Genomic DNA, 17415 nt, shown 5'->3' with positions numbered 1-17415 from the left:
TGAAATTTGTCTTGATTTTGCTAAATCACATTGGGTGTGCTAAATTAATCTGTTTGCATAAACTCCTTCCAGATGGCGCAAAACGAATAGTGCAACAATTTAGCATGTTTGGCAGACACATCCCTGGTTGTACCCTGTTAATAAATCAGCTTCCTCATCTGTTTGTATGCGCAATCAAGTTTTCTTGTATGCGCAAACCTTTCATAAATCGGGCTCCAAGTCATATGTGACTTCAGAGGCAAAAAAACAATTATTTAATTTAAAATTGTACAACCTCTGGGATGTTTAACTTTAGCCTTTCCACTGAAAAGTGTTGGTTTATTTAGACTTCGGTAGTACTTGGCATAAGTGCATGTAGGGCTGCTTGGTTATGAAAAAAAATATGAATCATGATTATTTTGGAAGTAATTGAAATCACGATTATTCAAACGATCATTTTTTTGTACAGAACAAAAAAAATGCTTAAACATTAAAAATATCAAGACAAATGAATGCAAGTAAGTTCCTTTTGGACCAAACAAAATGTATAACATTTTTTATTATAAAATAAAAAAAATTAAAAACGTGCAAATGTATAAATTCAAGTATGATTTCCCGATGTAAACCCTGCAAGGCTGCTGGGCCGCAATATTCAGGTTGCTGTATGTCTACTCTTTTAGTTTATCCTCTTGTTAAATAACAACAATATTGTTGAGAGTGTCACAACCACAAAGAGTGGGTACAAATACAAAAATATACGTCACAGTGCATTGGGCAGCACACATTGCTTGACCATGAGTTTAATATAAAACCATAAATGCAAAGAGGAATGGATTTTTCTTTGAGGAGTGCAGTCAGTTACCTTAAGGAAGCAGCCACTTTGTCCCCACCTCACCATGATGCATATATACATGTATGCAAATTGTAAGGGAGGCCCTCACTCTAAGAGGGTGTCAGGAGACATCCAAGTAGTAAATATATGGCGGTATGCTGGGGCTTGGGGAGGGGTGGGGGAGGGCGCGTTGGGGGGTAAATCGAACATTGTTTTGATTATCAGTAAATAGAATGAAATCATACAGATAATAATAATCATGGATATGATGATACAATTGAATCTGTCAGTCAAATCTGTCTCTTTTGTCCTATAGCTTGATCGTTCGAAAAAATGAGCAAAATTAGGACAAAATCGGTTTGTTGTGAACCTGGAGTAATTCCAATCTAAACCTAACCTTAAGGATATTACTATATCTCCAATATGGGTGATTCTGGTCAAAGAACCAAAGGGTTGCCTTAACTTGTAATTCTTCAGATTTCTGTTGGCTCCACAGACACGATGATTGTGATGAAAAACCAACATTAGAACATGGTTGCCAAGGGACTCCACATTGTCTGCCCTGCATATTTTGCATATTACAACTCATATTACATCAAGACCGTCAAACCCATGGCCCGTAATAATCACTACGCAAACATATAGATGTACTGTACAGACTATTAAATATTCATTTACAAAATCCTGGAGGAACAATGGTGATAGGAAAATCATGTTTTTCTAGTTTTAATGAATACTTGAACAAAACTAAAAATAAATAGAGCTTAGGCGAGGGTCACATTTTGGCTATGAAGAAATTTGCTTGGTTTAAACCTTTGTATTGATATAAGATGAAAAATGTGTTTTTGGAAAAAAGGTGTCTAAACCTTCACTCATTCATGCTATCACAAAAAAAAGATTGACACAGTGATGAAGTGATGTTAATTGGACATACTTTGAAATTCCCCATTCTGCTCCTCTGCCTGCACTATCCGAGCTGGTGGCTTATTAAATCATTTGCTGCTCTTGGGTGATCTTCTTTTGAATCATGTCTTGACCCTGCGGGCACAATTTATTTTTATTTAAAAAGATATATTCCCAGCAAATGTTGCATTAGTTCAAGAGAATTAGGCTTCATTATATAGGCAGACACTTCAAACATTTTGTAAGAGTTTTCTGCGCGATGAGGCATCAAAGGAGATGTTCATCCTGATGACTGCAGCACTGGCACATGTCCACACAGCACATTCAAGTTGGCATGATGTTTTTTTTTTTTCCCCACCAAGTGCTACTGTTCACTTCAGAGCCGCATGGTTTGGGTGCGTAAACTCTGATCGTTAAATAGGAAGGATGAGACCTGCTTCAGCTCCTGTGGATATAAAAAGTCTACACACCCGTGCTCAAATATCAGGCTTTTGTGATGTCAAAAATGACACCAAGAAAAATCATTTCAAAGTGGTCTATAATCTGTCCAACTCAATTGAAATTTGTTTTTTAATCTTTTTGAGAGGGGAAGTAAAAATAAACATCTTATTTAATGTGATTGCACAAGTGCGCACACCCTCCTATAACTGGCATGTTGGGTTCAGAAATCACCAACCACATTCCAACTCAAGCTAAGCTACGGTAGTTAGCACACACCTACCTCCCCCCTAAGTTTTTGAGCTAACTCTGCCTGCTATTTGAAACTGTTTATAATTTCCCAGTTCCAGCTGACAATAAAACTGCCACAAAGCTGCACCCACCATGGACTAATTTTTTTTATTTCACAAAAACCTGAAGAGGGGTATATTGACTTTTTGTATCCACTCAGGAAAAAAAATGATACCAACAAGACAAAATGCTGAATGTTTATTGACATGCTCTGTAATTCCAAATCTCCATTGAAGCGTGGAAGAAGACGGACAATTTGCAAATTCAGCACTTTTGTTTCAGCTACGGTTGCTTTCAAAATGCGCTACAAATTAGGGTGACTATATTTTGATGTCCAAAAAAGAAGACACTCGGTCGCCCACGAGATACTCTGATACACAAGGATGCTATACATGACAACTCTAATATATTTAAAGTAAGGCTGCACGGTATTAGAAAAACATGCAATATGCGATATGGGTCTTTCATACGATAATATTTATATTATTGCGATATTTAACATGCACCTAAAGAAATTACATCTTTTATAATCTAATGAAAGAAAGAAATTTTTTCATGCGGATTAGTCTTGGTTATGGCCATAAATACTGCTCTCCTATTGGATGGAGACATGCATTTAAGGTTGCATCTTATTGGTCAAAGGTGGATTAAACCATGCAATTGCATATGAATTTATTGCATGTCTTTTGCATTCTGCACTTCATGTTTCATTATCACAATGACAAAAAAGCATAAAGCATAGCTCTCTTTTGACGTCTTACTTAAATATGACAATATTCGAAATAGCTTCTGTAAAACATCCAGCTTTAACAAAACATTCCTTCCCATTTTTTCAATGTAATAATGTAAATAATAAAACAGTAGTCTTACAAGGATATTAATTTAACAAAGAAAAAAATGCCACCCTAGTCTTTAGAATCATTTTTTCCTCTTATTTGTGTTCCCGAGTCTTACAATGAAGGAACTCAGTCAACTTAGCAAATGAACTCTCTACTCATACAGGTTTCCTGGTGTTTTTATGTGTATATGAGCTTTGAGATCTCTGACCGGCACCTTTATTAGACATCGAAATATATGCGTGTGAGCTTTGCGCACTGTTGCCTTTTACGTGTGTGGTCACTGTCATCATCCTCAGCGCCGAACCGTAATCGTAATGCACCTCTTGGTCCAGTGACTACAACCACAGTGGTGAAAGGGATGTCGTATGCTTGCTTATTCAACTGGGGCTTCATTTCATCCCATTTCAGCAGCAAACAGCTTTCTACGGCACTCACGCTTGTAACTAAGCGCACGCACACTTGTCCTAACTGCCACTGCCTTCTCTTCAGGGTTCTCAACACAGCATCCCAACCCCACCCGCCCCAGCCGGTGTCAATGTCACACATGCCACACGCTGGTAACGGGCCACTACGCCTGTCCAAAAAATAAACAATGAAAAGCACTCCGCCTTTCATTTGTTGTGCAAAACATCAGTCAAATTAAACACATGCTAATTGGTCCCATGAAAAACAATTCACGACGGACTTTTTCATGAATTTATAACCCCCACCCCACCATAACGCCCGGACAGGATGTAAGAATGTGCAGATGTCCGGCCAAAAGAGGACTTTGGTCACCCTATGTAAATACATACAATTGAAGTGAATGGAAAAGAATTGTGTACAAGAGCCCGAGGACCTCGCTCGGGCACAATGTGCATTTAGTAATTGGATTAGTCAATTAGAGTCAGAAAAAGAGAGAGACAACATCATTACTGCACAATAAAGTCAACTGAGAACACCTACTGGCTCCCCAAACAGATTATTACAGTTTTAAGCCTCAGACTTTCAGACTCATGATCTTTATTATTCTCGTTTAATTAGTTGGTATATTCAAGTATCCTGCATTGAGCCAATGTAATTGTATAAGTCATGAGAGGCTGTTATTAGGGTTTCACCCATGCCTAAAGCATGGCCACTGAAATAAGAATTCATTGCAGCATCAATATTACGACAGCGTGATTAGTGTGTCTTTGTCTGCCATTCCCACAGAGCAAGAACACAAGCAGCTCAATTATCCTTCACCCAGAGGTGGCCAAAGCCTTTTGATTTGCCCTCCTTTAGAAATATCTACTGCAATTCTGATGGATCTCATTAAAGTACCACTGCCTTCATACGTACTGGCTTCAAATCTTAAGCACTAGAAGAGATCACAAGAATGTCCAGAGCACTCAGCCCCTCCGCCTTATGTACCGTCACATTTCCAACCAATTTGCACAGAAACAGGATTATATCGTCCTCATTTGCTCAATACTTTCTTACCATTACTCCTTTCAGATTTGCACTGGTTGCTTGTTTTGTTTTATATTGAAGTTATTTCTAGCATGCTGTGTATCATGCCAAAGGGAAACATTTTCATCATTTGCTACGTAACTAGCGTTCACAGTCAAGGTTTTCGAATGTTAAATGAAAAACCACCAATTGAAGACATCTTTTCCGAGATACCGTAAGTGCATTTTGATTGTTCTAAAAAAAATGCTGGAATTTTTTATTTACCCAGACCAGCAAATTTTACAAAGATTGGCTCAGAAGGACTATGTTGAATAAGAGTTTATAGAGACAATGACTAGCAACCCTTTAATGGCCACCGTATGCATTTGGCACACTAATTTTAGATTGTTTTAAAATATAGACATCTTGGAAGTGAACTTCAAGATGCACATTTTTCTAAAACCAGCCCTCGCTTATAAAATTTCTGGTTAGTTTTTCAAAGGTTAGAATGTTTTTTAGTCATATTTTTTATGAATGACTGCTGAACATAATCAGGTAACTTGTAGAAGAGAAAAAAAATTAGGGAAGCAATAATTTTTCCAATTTTGGTCGAATTAGGCATTAGGATGTAGCAACAGGACATAGACGTTGTCTGCCTCTGCAAACATTCTGTGCATGGTTAACTCAGTCAATAGGTGAATTTGCAGACACAAAGTGGCTTCAATATTCATTTCTTGTGTTTCAGTGACTAACGACTCGTGATTGTCCCGCTCTTCAAATGCCTTCAAAAGCCTTGTAGCGAGCCTTATAGTCTGAAACCAAAGCATGGCATGTGTAAATTAGTCACTGAACTTTTCTGATTCCTATAGACAAAGGCAAGTTGATGGACCTTGTTGAATATCAACAACACCTTTTGCCTGTAGATCAAGTATCGAGTCGTTGACATTTTTGTCCCACCAATCGGTCTCATGCAAGAGCGGGAGTGGCTTCAGTTCTTTACAAATAAAAAAGTGCACGTTCTCAGGACATCACTTCAAGAAAGGCTGTGTACAAGACTGTTCAGTGGGTCAACATGGACACAATGCCATTTTACGGAAGGAGGAAATGCTCTACACTTGTTCCAGTGATGCCTGGTGATCCAGAGGATTCAGAGGTAGAGGGTCACTCCGATGGCGACGATGAGATTATTTACCCGGACTGGATGGCCAGCCCGGGCAGAAGACTTTGTTTGGATGAGACACACTCCTCTCCAGCACCTCCCCCCAAAGCTGGGAGGACAGGAAAGAACACCTTCAATCCAATTGAGGAGCTGCCGACAGATGCTGATGATGGGAACATGCAGACATTGAGCCATTCCAGGTTCCAGAATAAATATTTCACCTCCCTAAAGAAGTGAAGACATCTTTCACTTACTTCAAAGCACTTTTCACAGATGAGATGATCAGGCACAATGTCTACCACATCAATCTCTATTCTGCTCAACAATTGGGAGATCCAATCAACACGAGCATTGCAGAGATGGAACACTTCCTGGCTATGTTACTATTCATGGGAGTTTTTGAATTTCCTGCCATTGAAGACTACTGTGCCATGGAATCACGTTTCCCCATGATTGCAGAAATCATGCCACGAAACCGTTTCAAGATGCTACGTCGTTTCATCCATTTCAATGACAACCAGCAAGTTGCAGAGAGCCCCGATCGTTTCTACAAGATCCGCCCACTGTTTGACATGTTGCGAAAGCAGTGCTTCCGAATCCCATCTACTTTCACGCAGTCGGTGCATGAGGTCATGGTTCCTTGCAAAGGCACCAGAGCAGCAAATCTGCGTCAGTTCATCCGAAACAAACCTCATCCTTTCGGCTTGAAGATCTACACTCGGGCCAGTACCTCTGGAATCATCCATGACCTGCTACTCTACCAAGGAGCCTCCACCTTCTTCAACGTCACACTAAGTGAGGAAGAAAAGAAGCTTCTGCTGAAAGCCAAAGTGGTGCGGAGCCTCTGCAAGACCATCCCTGAGCCAAGACTGTCTGTTGTCTTTTGCGACAACTTCTTCACGAGTTACAGCCTGTACAAGGATTTGGAATCAAGTTTTGGCGTGAAATGCATCGGCACAGCTCGTGAAAACCGCACTGGTGGAGCTCCCTTGATGAAGGACAATGAGCTGAACAAAAAAGTTCCGACGAGCATTTGACTACAGATCTTCAGAGGGGATTGTCGCGGTCAAACGGAATGACAACAAGTGTGTGACCCTCCTTAGCAACGCAGTGGGAGTTCATCCTACAACATTGGTCAAGCGCTGGGACAAGGATGCCAAAGTGAATGGTGATGTGCCGTGTCTAGCCATGATTACAACTTACAATGAGCACGTGGGTGGTATCGATTTGTCAGACATGCTTGTTCACCTCTACAAGACTCCCGTAAAATCAAAAAGATGGTATTGGCCACTCTTTGGATATGCCCTCGACCTGTCTGTCTCAAATTCATGGCTGGTGTACAAGAGAGACTACAGCCTGCTGAAAGAGAAGCCAATGCCTCTGAAAAAGTTCCGGCTACAGGTTGCTCACTGTCTCTTGAAAGTCAGGAAAACAATGACGGTTGGACAACTTTCTTCCCTCTCACCGCCACCGCTGAAGAGAAGATGCTCACAGCAGGATGTCTGTTATGACAACACAGGACATTTGCCAGTCCACAGTGATGTCAGAGGTCGGTGTCAGTTCTGCGCAAAGGGTCAGAGCAGATGGAAGTGTGAAAAATGTACGATCTTCCTCTGACTCAAGGCAAGCAATCCATGCTTTGCAACATACCACAAGGAGGACAAATGATGTTGCTTGAATCCCAAAGCAATGTTCAAAGTATTGCTATTTTATGACAAATTTCTTTGCTTATTGTTTGACGCCAATTGAGCGAGCTTGATGTGAAAAATTCTTTTGAAATATCCAATAAATAATACAAAAACAAGATTCCACATGACTAGGCATATATTGTAACCAAAATGCATTTTGTCACAGTTTGGCCAGCGATGCCGTTTGGCTCAGGTTTATAAAAAGTACAATTTGAGGTTGTTTTTTGTTTATGTACATGTTTTGTTTTTGTTATTTGTGTCCCTAATAACCAGGAAATGCAAGAGAAAATGTTTTCAATGACAATTTCTTGCCATTAAAGGGCTAGCAAACAATCAGTGTGTCTTTTTCCTAGTTTTGAAAAATACATCTACAATTGCCCGAAACAACTTGAACCCCCTGATTCAGTCTTTTTCATACTGCAATATGACACAAAATACTCATAAATGACAAGTCAAATTGTATATGTGCATTACGTCTATGTTTGTTTTGGTATGAGGATGGGGAGAACAAATTAAGTCTGTGTCTAATTTTGATATGTCCACTTATGACTGTCTAAAAATGAACATTTTGATTGTAGATTAGTGATCCCATCATTTTTTTAGTAGCATGGTCATAAGCAAAACTAAACAAGAATACTACATGAGTATTTGTATAGTTAAACTACATAAGGTTCATACTTGAGTTGGGAAAGTGCACAAGGGTTGAAAATAAAGGTTTAGCAGGAAATGAAGACATTGCAAATGCAAAGTCAAAGAAGAGAGGAAATTCAAACAAAAAAAAGAATAAAGCAGGAGGACGATCAGAGGGAGCTTGCCTTGTCTCGGCCAATTTCTTGTATGGCTGCTGCCAATTTGGGTGTGGGCCAACATCCACAAAAAGGACAAAGGCATGCAGGTACTCCCAAATAAAACACATGTAACCTTTGTCAATGCGTAAATACACATCAAAACTATATCTGGTTGGAAGACTGTGTAAATAGGACTTTTTTTAAATATCAAGAAAATTGGCAAAAATTACATTTTAATTGAGATTGTGCATCTGCTGCTGTTGCTCAACGGAAGCGGCCCTTCTTTAGCGAACTGAGAGCTCTCCCTCCCGTCTTTTTTCAACTCAGTACGGCCACAATACATAGCGACCATGTCAGAGATCTTTGAACTACAAAAACGTCCTTGACATCGATACTCTTGCCTTCAACGTTTAAAAGAAAAATCCTTGAGAACCCACAAGGTGGCGCAAACCCCCCGTACGAATGCCAACTATTCACATTTCATGATGTCAATAAAAAAAAATTATTCACATTGCATTATCGCGTATAACCGTCACTGAGCGTGAATGTAGAAGTTATCAGTTCAATGAGTTCATTCACTTTCCTTCAGTTCCAAGCCAAACGTCTGTCTTCATTTGCGGGACCAAAATGATATCACTTATTACATTCCCGTGTACACCAGTCCCAGCAGGGGGACTTGGAACTCAAAAAGGTAATGGGAGAGATTTGCAAGTGGGCTTCACAGAGTTGGTTTGCGTGTGTGTGTGTGTGTGTGTGTGTGTGTGTTTCAGGTGGGGTCTGTGAGCACAGAGTGACAAGCTATTTAGCTGTGCTGCTTCACTTTGCATTAGAGTGCGCAATATACGACGGGGTGAGCCAACGTCTCGAGGCTGGATTTCGGGCAATGCTGGTTGAGGCCCGAATGACGGATCACTTACCTTAAGAAATGAAAGTGGGAGGCAAAACATGTGATACGGAGAGAGCCGAAGCAGTACAGAGAGAAACGTGTGAAACCTGAAGAAGGAGAAACAGTCATTGAGGGAATCCATTACCAGTCGGGGAACCAACAAGCATGAAAGGAACTGTCTTGTTATGTATATATATATATATATATATATATTGGCTTCTTGATAAAGCAGGTCTTTGGCTGGAGAGCCACTCTGAGTCTCCACTTGTGACACCAGACAGGGCAAAGAGAGAGCCCTTTATTGATGACGCAAAATGTTGAGACACTCAAGTCCTTCCTCTGACCACACTCACTGTATGCATAAGTCACAAAAAGAAACTACATAGATACGTAATTGTCAGTCTAGCAAAAAGTATCCCAGGTTAAAGTATGCATGTAAAAATATATATTTACATAAGGACAAGTGAGAACAGAGAATTAGCCATTTTTTTTATTGTTTTCTTTTTGTAAATGTGTTTAAAATAATTGTGTTATTTATTAACATAGTGCTTCATACCTCCATTACACTGCGTATGTAATGCTAGCATTTCATAATGTTACAGTGGTGCCTTGAGAAACCATCTTTCTCTATTTAAATTAATGCCGTTAATCTGTTCCAGCCTTCCTCCCCCCCAAAAAAAACATTTAGCAGCATTCCATAATGTACTTTATAAAACAGTATCGTAAGTAAGTATAGTAATGACATAAATTGAATTTCAAGAATTAACCAGTTTGTGCATCATGATTAATTCATTGCAGCTCCTTCTGGCGTGCGTGACAGGGCAATACAGTCAGCAGACACAAGCGAAGAAGAGTTTTGCAACTACTTTGAGTGACACAATAAGGTGCGATAATATTTGTCATTTTTTGCAGAAGATACTGTGCATACTCTTGTGTTGTCACTTGTCAGTCTAAATTTTTTGCAATATCGGAAAACACTATTGGGATAGAATTTGACTGTGTAAAACGTTTTTGCAATATCACAAAACACTCTTGGGATAGAATTTGACTCTATTTTGTTTAGTTTGCTGTTGCAGTAGAACTTGAAAATTTTACTGCTGTACTTCAAAATTGATCTGAATTTTAAGTAGAAAATGTTTCCAAAATGTATGCAAAAATGGAGGCAGCATAACTACGGTGGTCATTAACATTCAAAAACCTCGACTGTGAACGCTAGTTATCTAGAAGATATTGTAAAAATGAAAATGTTTCTCTTTGGCATGATACACAGCGTGCAAGAAATAACTTCAATATAAAACAAACCCAAAGGTTTTGGATTCACTCCCGTGCCCTTGAGCAAAATACGAAACCCCCAATTGCTCCTGATTCTGCGTCACCAGTAAGTGAATGAGGGGACAATGTGAAAGCGCTTTAAGTACCTTCCCGGTAGAACAGCTCCATATGTGTGAAAGCCCATTTACTATTAAAAACACAATTGCCATTGTGTTTTACGTCCCAAAAGACATCCATGACACAGGACTTCAGTATGTTTTAATTTTGATGTCAAATTGTGATAATTACCTTTTAACAAGAAATGTGACCAAGTGGCACAGTATATACCATGTCTACAGTTGTGGAAAAAAAAATCTCATGTTGTAATACGCTACTTCTCATTATCTGCTGTAACCTTGGATTTATCCTCAAAAGTATCTCTGGTGTATTGTTGATTTTGCGCAATTGTTGTTGGCAATGTCTCTTATGGACCAAGGTGAGTATCATCAGATCAATTCAACCTGCAGACTATGACCACTGACCCTTTAATCATCTTGGATCTCGTAAGCCGCTGGTGGATCCCACCCAGTAGATTTGCTTTTTAATGCCCTGTGATTTTTTTCCCCTCCCGTTGCTGCAAAGCCTCCCTTTTTATCTTCTTCCCGCTGTGTAGTTGAAACCCCAATGAAGCCATGACAAGTCTCAAATCCCCAACATCAGGACCACAAGCAAAACAGCTCCACCAAAGCTACAGTGGACTTGAACTGGATTCATATAAGGAACTATCATTCATAACATTTGAAGCAAACAAGTCCAACTGTAAAGCAATGGTGACAGCAATAACTAAATTAAAAGTAACTATGCCATTTCCCTTTAGTTGGACTTAATCGTAAACAACAGTATTTTTAACTGTATTTTTTTTCAAACAAGATTTCGTATCTCATGGCCTCCCACTTCTGTGCCATATGTACAAGGAAAGAAATAAGAAAGAGAAATATTGTGGACTCGTCTGAAGAATCCACATTTACAACCAGAAAGTATAGTCTTAAAACGCCACCCAACTTGGCACAGAGTAATACTTAGCATACCTAAATCTCTTTATGGAAAATCCTAAGAATCAAAGCAAGATGAGCTTTAGGGAAGAGTTGAACTTTCCTACGTTTACAACTGGCATTGTCTTATCCCTTTGAAATGAGCATTATCAAAATGAAATATAAGTAATGTTATGCTTTGTAGTGCTTACCATTGCACTACATGTGTTAGCAGCTTTGTTGGAATATAGTATAACTTGCATGCAGTATTGTTGGGTGTCAGACATGCTTGATGGCAGCTCCGAAAAACGTTCCATACTGTCATGTGAAGGAACACAGTCAGCTTCCTGTAGGAAATGACGCCAGAGGATTTTGACAGGGCTCAGTCTGCATTTACTGGACCCACGGCAGGCCTGTATTTCTCTATAGCATCTAAATAAACCAAGAGGAAATATTGGTTAAATATTATGTTTAAATCTTCATGGGGCCAATCTCTGTCATAAATGTAATGATTATATATAGGAATAGGTCCTCATCTTTTATAAGGTGCTCTACAAAATGCATGAACACCATCTTTTTTAACAGCTCCATCTGGATGTAAAAACCTTGAACAAGAGCTGTTTTTGCTTAGATTGGACACCATAGCTCAGTCAAACAGTTTCCATCTGTTGCAGTGGTCAAAGTTGTAAAGCTACATTTTAAAAAAATATTTTACAAAACGCAGTCCAAACAGTAAATTATACAAAAATACTCTAGCGATGGAATTGCCACCAAGCTTGACATTATGAGGGATCTCTGTCAAGCTTACATCACGGTTTAATGAGCAACAGTGAATTAATTCTCTGTGGTTTGCTTTTTCTTTGGCGTTTTGTGAATCTTACCCTGTATTTTCACAACCGGGTCTGTACTTGGCAAGTGGGGCATCACATGGTTTTATGGACAGAAGGGGGCTCAGCCCCCAGGAGATGTACAGGATGTGAACGAATCCAGCGCACAAGAAAACAATTTCACAAGCAGCTAATGAAGACTGACAACGCTGTGTAAAAGTTTAAAGTCAACAAATTGGATTTGTAATGTTATATCAGTCTGTTTTAATACAGCACACAAACAGGAAATATGTTTGTAGCATTAATGACCCCACCCCCCCAAAAAAGAGAAAATGTACGCATCGTTACAGTGTATGCAGACTGTATGCAAAAAAAATGTCTGTGTGTTGTCACAAAGTAAGCCAAGTCCATCAATTTCAATTAACAAAAAAAAAACAGAAAAAAATGACCTTATATGTGTTAATAATGTAATCAAGATCAAACCAACAGCTGCAATCGCCAGCTACCTGGCGACTTTAGCTCACAACATACTGTGCTACAAAACACTTTTGAAGTCACAGAGACTACATACTGGGACACGTGCCGAAATGGTTGAAGAAAAAAATATTATTCACTGATGTTTTAATTCAATAACAAGTCATATTAAAGTGGTAGTCTTGCAAATATCTGAGACAGGCTAATTTGGTTCTGCCACTTGACTCTCATCACTTTCTAATAATTAATTTCCTAAATGAAATCTCAATTAATACAAATCTTATGTTGCACCTTGCCTGAAATGTTTCATATTTCATATCCATATTGAGTTGCATAGGATTCATAGACAGTCCGCCTCACAAATGACTTTATTTTGTGAAATCCTTTAGACTCACACTCACATAATTGCCACATATTTTCAATGGGAGACAGGTCTGGACTGCAGGCAGGCCAGTCTAGTACAAGAGCACTCTTTTACTACAAAGCCCCGCTGTTGAAATACGTGCAGGATGTGGTTTGGGATTGTCTTCCTGAAATAAGATGGGACGTCAATGAAAAAGACATTGCTTGTATGGCAGGATATGTTTCTCCAAAACCTGTGTGTACCTAACACCTGGCACTAACACAGCCCAGAACCATCACAGATGCTGACTTTTGAACTTTGCGTCCATAACAGTCCGAATGGTTCATTTCCTATTTGGCCCAAAGGACATGGCGTCCACAATTTCCCAAATCAGTTTGAATTGAGGACTCGTCAGACCACAGAACACTTTCCCACTTGCATCAGTCAATCTTAGATGAGCTCGGGCCCAGAGAAGGATAGGCTTCAGCACGCGTGTGACCCTCGTGAGGTTAAGCAGATCAGATAAGGGATGGATAAAACATGTTTTGATCACAATTGCAAAATATAATAGCATTATTAAGGATTTGTACTTGGTATTGGCAAGTACTGACATGTAAGTACTTGTAGCCCACTCATACTCTGTCTGAAAAAAGCCGATAAAAGATGTTACTGCAAACATTGCCTCCGCTAGAAGAAATAATCTAAAGAAATCAAAGGTTGACCAGTGCTCTGCTATTGTTTGTCTTCAACCTTGGAGGTTCCATGGAAAAGATGTTTTTATACACTACTATGTTGATAGCATGATAAGGGTGTGGGATAAGATTAGAATGGGTATCATTGCTCACAGAAACTATGAGTGAGGTTAGAATTTATTCAGTCCTCTAGGGGAAAAAAAACGCCAACATGAGAAAATGTATATCTGCTAGTCCAAATATTTGCCAAACCATCCCGGCATATGCGAGGGCTCAGCTGATACCGTTTGTCTACACAGATTCCAAATGATAAAACAGCACACATCCCAGCAGAGCTTGACTAGTTACAAATCATAACATTGTCCCCAAGCACACCGCGGTTCAATTAGAGAAGTGACAAGCAACATTTATTTTCTTGTGTGTCTGCTTCAGAATTTAATTAGCTGCCTTTTTTCTAACCTGTGAACCCATAGCCTCGCCCCTGCTGTAAGACACAGAATTCATTAAGCCGTTCTCGGCCCTCAGATTTTCACACCCCGGCTTTGAACATCTGCACCCTGTCATGTATCATCCCATTCATTTCTACTTAATTTGATCCTAATAAGTGCCTACACGAGGAGCCAGATGTTTCAGTTTCCACTGTGACTCGGAAAGTTTTGTTTCAGGCGAGTTGTGCCCCGAGCCTGGTGGGCAGGGAGGTGCATCCAACGCGAGCAGACTGCTTGCATTCACCCATTAATATGTTGAATAGTTTTGTGATTTCTTATTTTTCAACATATTAGTTTTTACTTGTCAGTGCACACAGAAATCCATCAACATTTGACAACACCCCGAGGGGAAAAGCCAGAGAACTTGCTTTCCATTTTCATTAATTCCAAAAGACCTGTTTACAAGAAAATCATCAAAACATATTTGGATCAGTTAAGCCAAGAAATAAAAGAAAAAAAGGTTCACATTTTTAAACAAGCTACAGTTTACAATAATAAAATGGCCCAAAAGAGATCTTTCTTCAAATGGGTTCCAAAGTACGTGAAATGACAATCAGACAACAGGATGCATGTGCTGATTATGTTGTGCATGGAGAGCCCCTTGTAAAAAGTGACAACTAATCAGCAACATATGCCAGCCCCTGGCCCTCATGCTCATGTTGTCATGTTCAAGTGGCGCCATGACATGGCTCCTGACATATTGGGGATCTGGCCACAGCAACCAATAGCCATGTGCTGGAAGCGTGGAAAGGTCCCCACGAGCCATACGGCCCGTTGGAGTGGGCCGCTTTAATGCACAGCACGCACGTGACACTTGGGGGCTCAAATATTGTTTCTGATGATCTGTCAGAGTGATAGCTTCCCTTCCTCTGTTTTTATATCTATTCTTCTCACCTCCTTATCTCAATTGTCTTTATGCCTATTAAAATGGATGTAGATATATTGTTGGGTGTGCTGCTGTGTTACTAACCTAAGTCTCTATGTTTTTCTCTCTCTCTCTCTCCCCTGTGGCTGGTGCTGCTTGCTTCTGGAGGTAGTGTTGGGAGTTGGCCAGTATTGTGGTCGTTGCAGTCATCATGGGACTATTACTGTTGTTGATACAGCTGTTATTGTGCCCATTGTTCTCTTGTCCATACCCTGGTCACTCAATCTGTCTATTCTGTTCTCTCTCGCTCTCCATCTACCCTCTGTTTTTCTACTCTGACTTGCCAAATTGCCCATGGCTCACCAATTGACTTTGGAACAGGGTTGCATAATGTTCAACTGGAAAGACGTTTTTTTTTTTTTTAACTACAGTTCAGCGCCAGTGTGAGAAGTTCTATAGTTGTCACACTGTTCCAACGTAGAGTAGAATCTATAGGCTTCAGGCGGTTGCGCATGATAATCTTGTAGCCTTTGAAAAATCGGCGGTTGGTACGGGTTAAACTCGATCACTGTCTGAAGCATCCACTAAATGGAACTTTTGTTGATACTGAGATACAGTACAGACCTCAAGAAAATGTCCTCTGGCTTTGTACAAACACCTGCTCTAAGAGTGAATTGAACTATGCTGTACGCACGTGTGTGAGAAACAAAACAGAAAAAAGGAGGTGTAGCGTGATACCGTTTAATTAATGAGGACTTTGGTTCTTGATTTGCTCAAGTGCCTCAAGATAACTTGTGTTGTGAATTGGCTTTAAATAAATACAACGGATTTGAGTGTACCACTTATCCAATCCATGTCAATGAAGTTTAAAAAAAGGCATCATTCACATTGTTCACTGCTGGATGGCAACGCATACGTCTTTGACAGTAATATGATTCTGATGCTGAAGGTAAACAGGAAAGAGCCAAGTAGCTGAGTGCCAAATCAGGTCAATGTGGTCAACGTCTTTGATTAGAAGGCCTATGCCAGTCAGGGTCATGGGGGTCAAAAGTGTCCTCTTGCCGAGGATTAATATTACACATTCTGGGAGGATGGGGGAATTGCTGAAGTTGGAAGTAAAGGGAGCCACCCTTCTGTCTAAAGAGGCATCTGCTCTCATTTAGCCTCAGGACATTTCGGGGCACAATAGGGCAAGGCAAAATCACATGTCAGCACTATGCCAGTGACAGATCAATTCATTTGGCCAACTGCCTGACGACAGTCAGCACCAGCTTGTTGATTTGCATCTACAAGTTATTCAAAAGAGAATCATTTATTAATTAATTGCATTCAAAGCAATGTCCTTGATGATTTTTGTGCAATCAATTTTAGAGATCAGACAATATCAGAAAATGTGTGTTTTTCATAAAGTTACTATTCCAACAATTTCATTTTTATTTTAAAATATTAAAATGTATTTTATTCAACAAGATGCAAAAAATTGGAAGGACTTAATAGAAAGGTAGTGGGGGGTCAAAACCACAGGTTCTAATGCCTAAGTAGCAACATAAATTAGTGCACAAAATACAAACATGTCAGCATGTGGAAGCAGTCCAGAGACCAATGTTACATACATACTGAAACCGGAGGGTAGCAATCAAATTGCAGTAGGATCTATGCCAGCTGGGGAACACCACTTTATTGACCATCTAGTTTGTGTTGTAGCTACACAACATAATCATATGGTTAGTGTAACATCATTGTTTTAGTTTCAAAATGAACTGCTCCAACCTCTTGTCCTGATTTCTTCTGTATTCTGTTTAGTGAGCAAACTCGTCACTAACAAGCAGTGGAATTCTACCCAAGGTAACGTTTCAAAAATCGATAACACTGGTCAACAATTTTTCCTATTTTTTTTTTAAATCAGAGATGCAAGTACACTTTTCAACAGAGGTGGGCATTCAGCAAAATACCATTTGACAACCTCCTAACCCCACTCTTTCCAAAAATAAGAATAGAAAAGCACAACTTACCTCACAAGAACTTCTCCGTAAAACTGTATTTGTATTCAAAGCTGCTGTATTACTTCTTAGTCAGCCCGAGTAATTAAATGATTCTCTCTTTGATGCATACCACCACCTGCTGTGCATATACAGATACAGTCAACGCAGTCTGTGTCGCGTTTCTGTCTCTCTTCAGCAAAACGGGCGTGCATCAATCATGGACTATTCGGACATGACCAAGTTAATTAT

General features: G+C 39.6%; 1 protein-coding gene across 1 annotated transcript; it reads left to right on the top strand.

The window, feature by feature from the left end:
- Window positions 1–5818: 5818 nt before the first annotated feature.
- LOC147150193 (uncharacterized) lies at window positions 5819–7468 on the top strand. The gene is made up of 3 exons (XM_086025547.1): window positions 5819–6041; window positions 6083–6343; window positions 7068–7468. Exons 1-3 carry the CDS (start codon window positions 5819–5821, stop codon window positions 7466–7468), a joined length of 885 nt encoding a protein of 294 aa, XP_085881673.1.
- Window positions 7469–17415: the final 9947 nt, after the last annotated feature.

Source organism: Filicampus tigris, chromosome 3 (genome assembly GCF_054856515.1).
Source record: "Filicampus tigris isolate MCC_2025a chromosome 3, RoL_Ftig_1.0, whole genome shotgun sequence".
In the NCBI taxonomy this organism is placed as follows: Eukaryota; Metazoa; Chordata; class Actinopteri; order Syngnathiformes; family Syngnathidae; genus Filicampus; species Filicampus tigris.
Note: the sequence above shows the minus strand (reverse complement) of the source record. Positions and strands in the feature narration are given on the sequence as shown.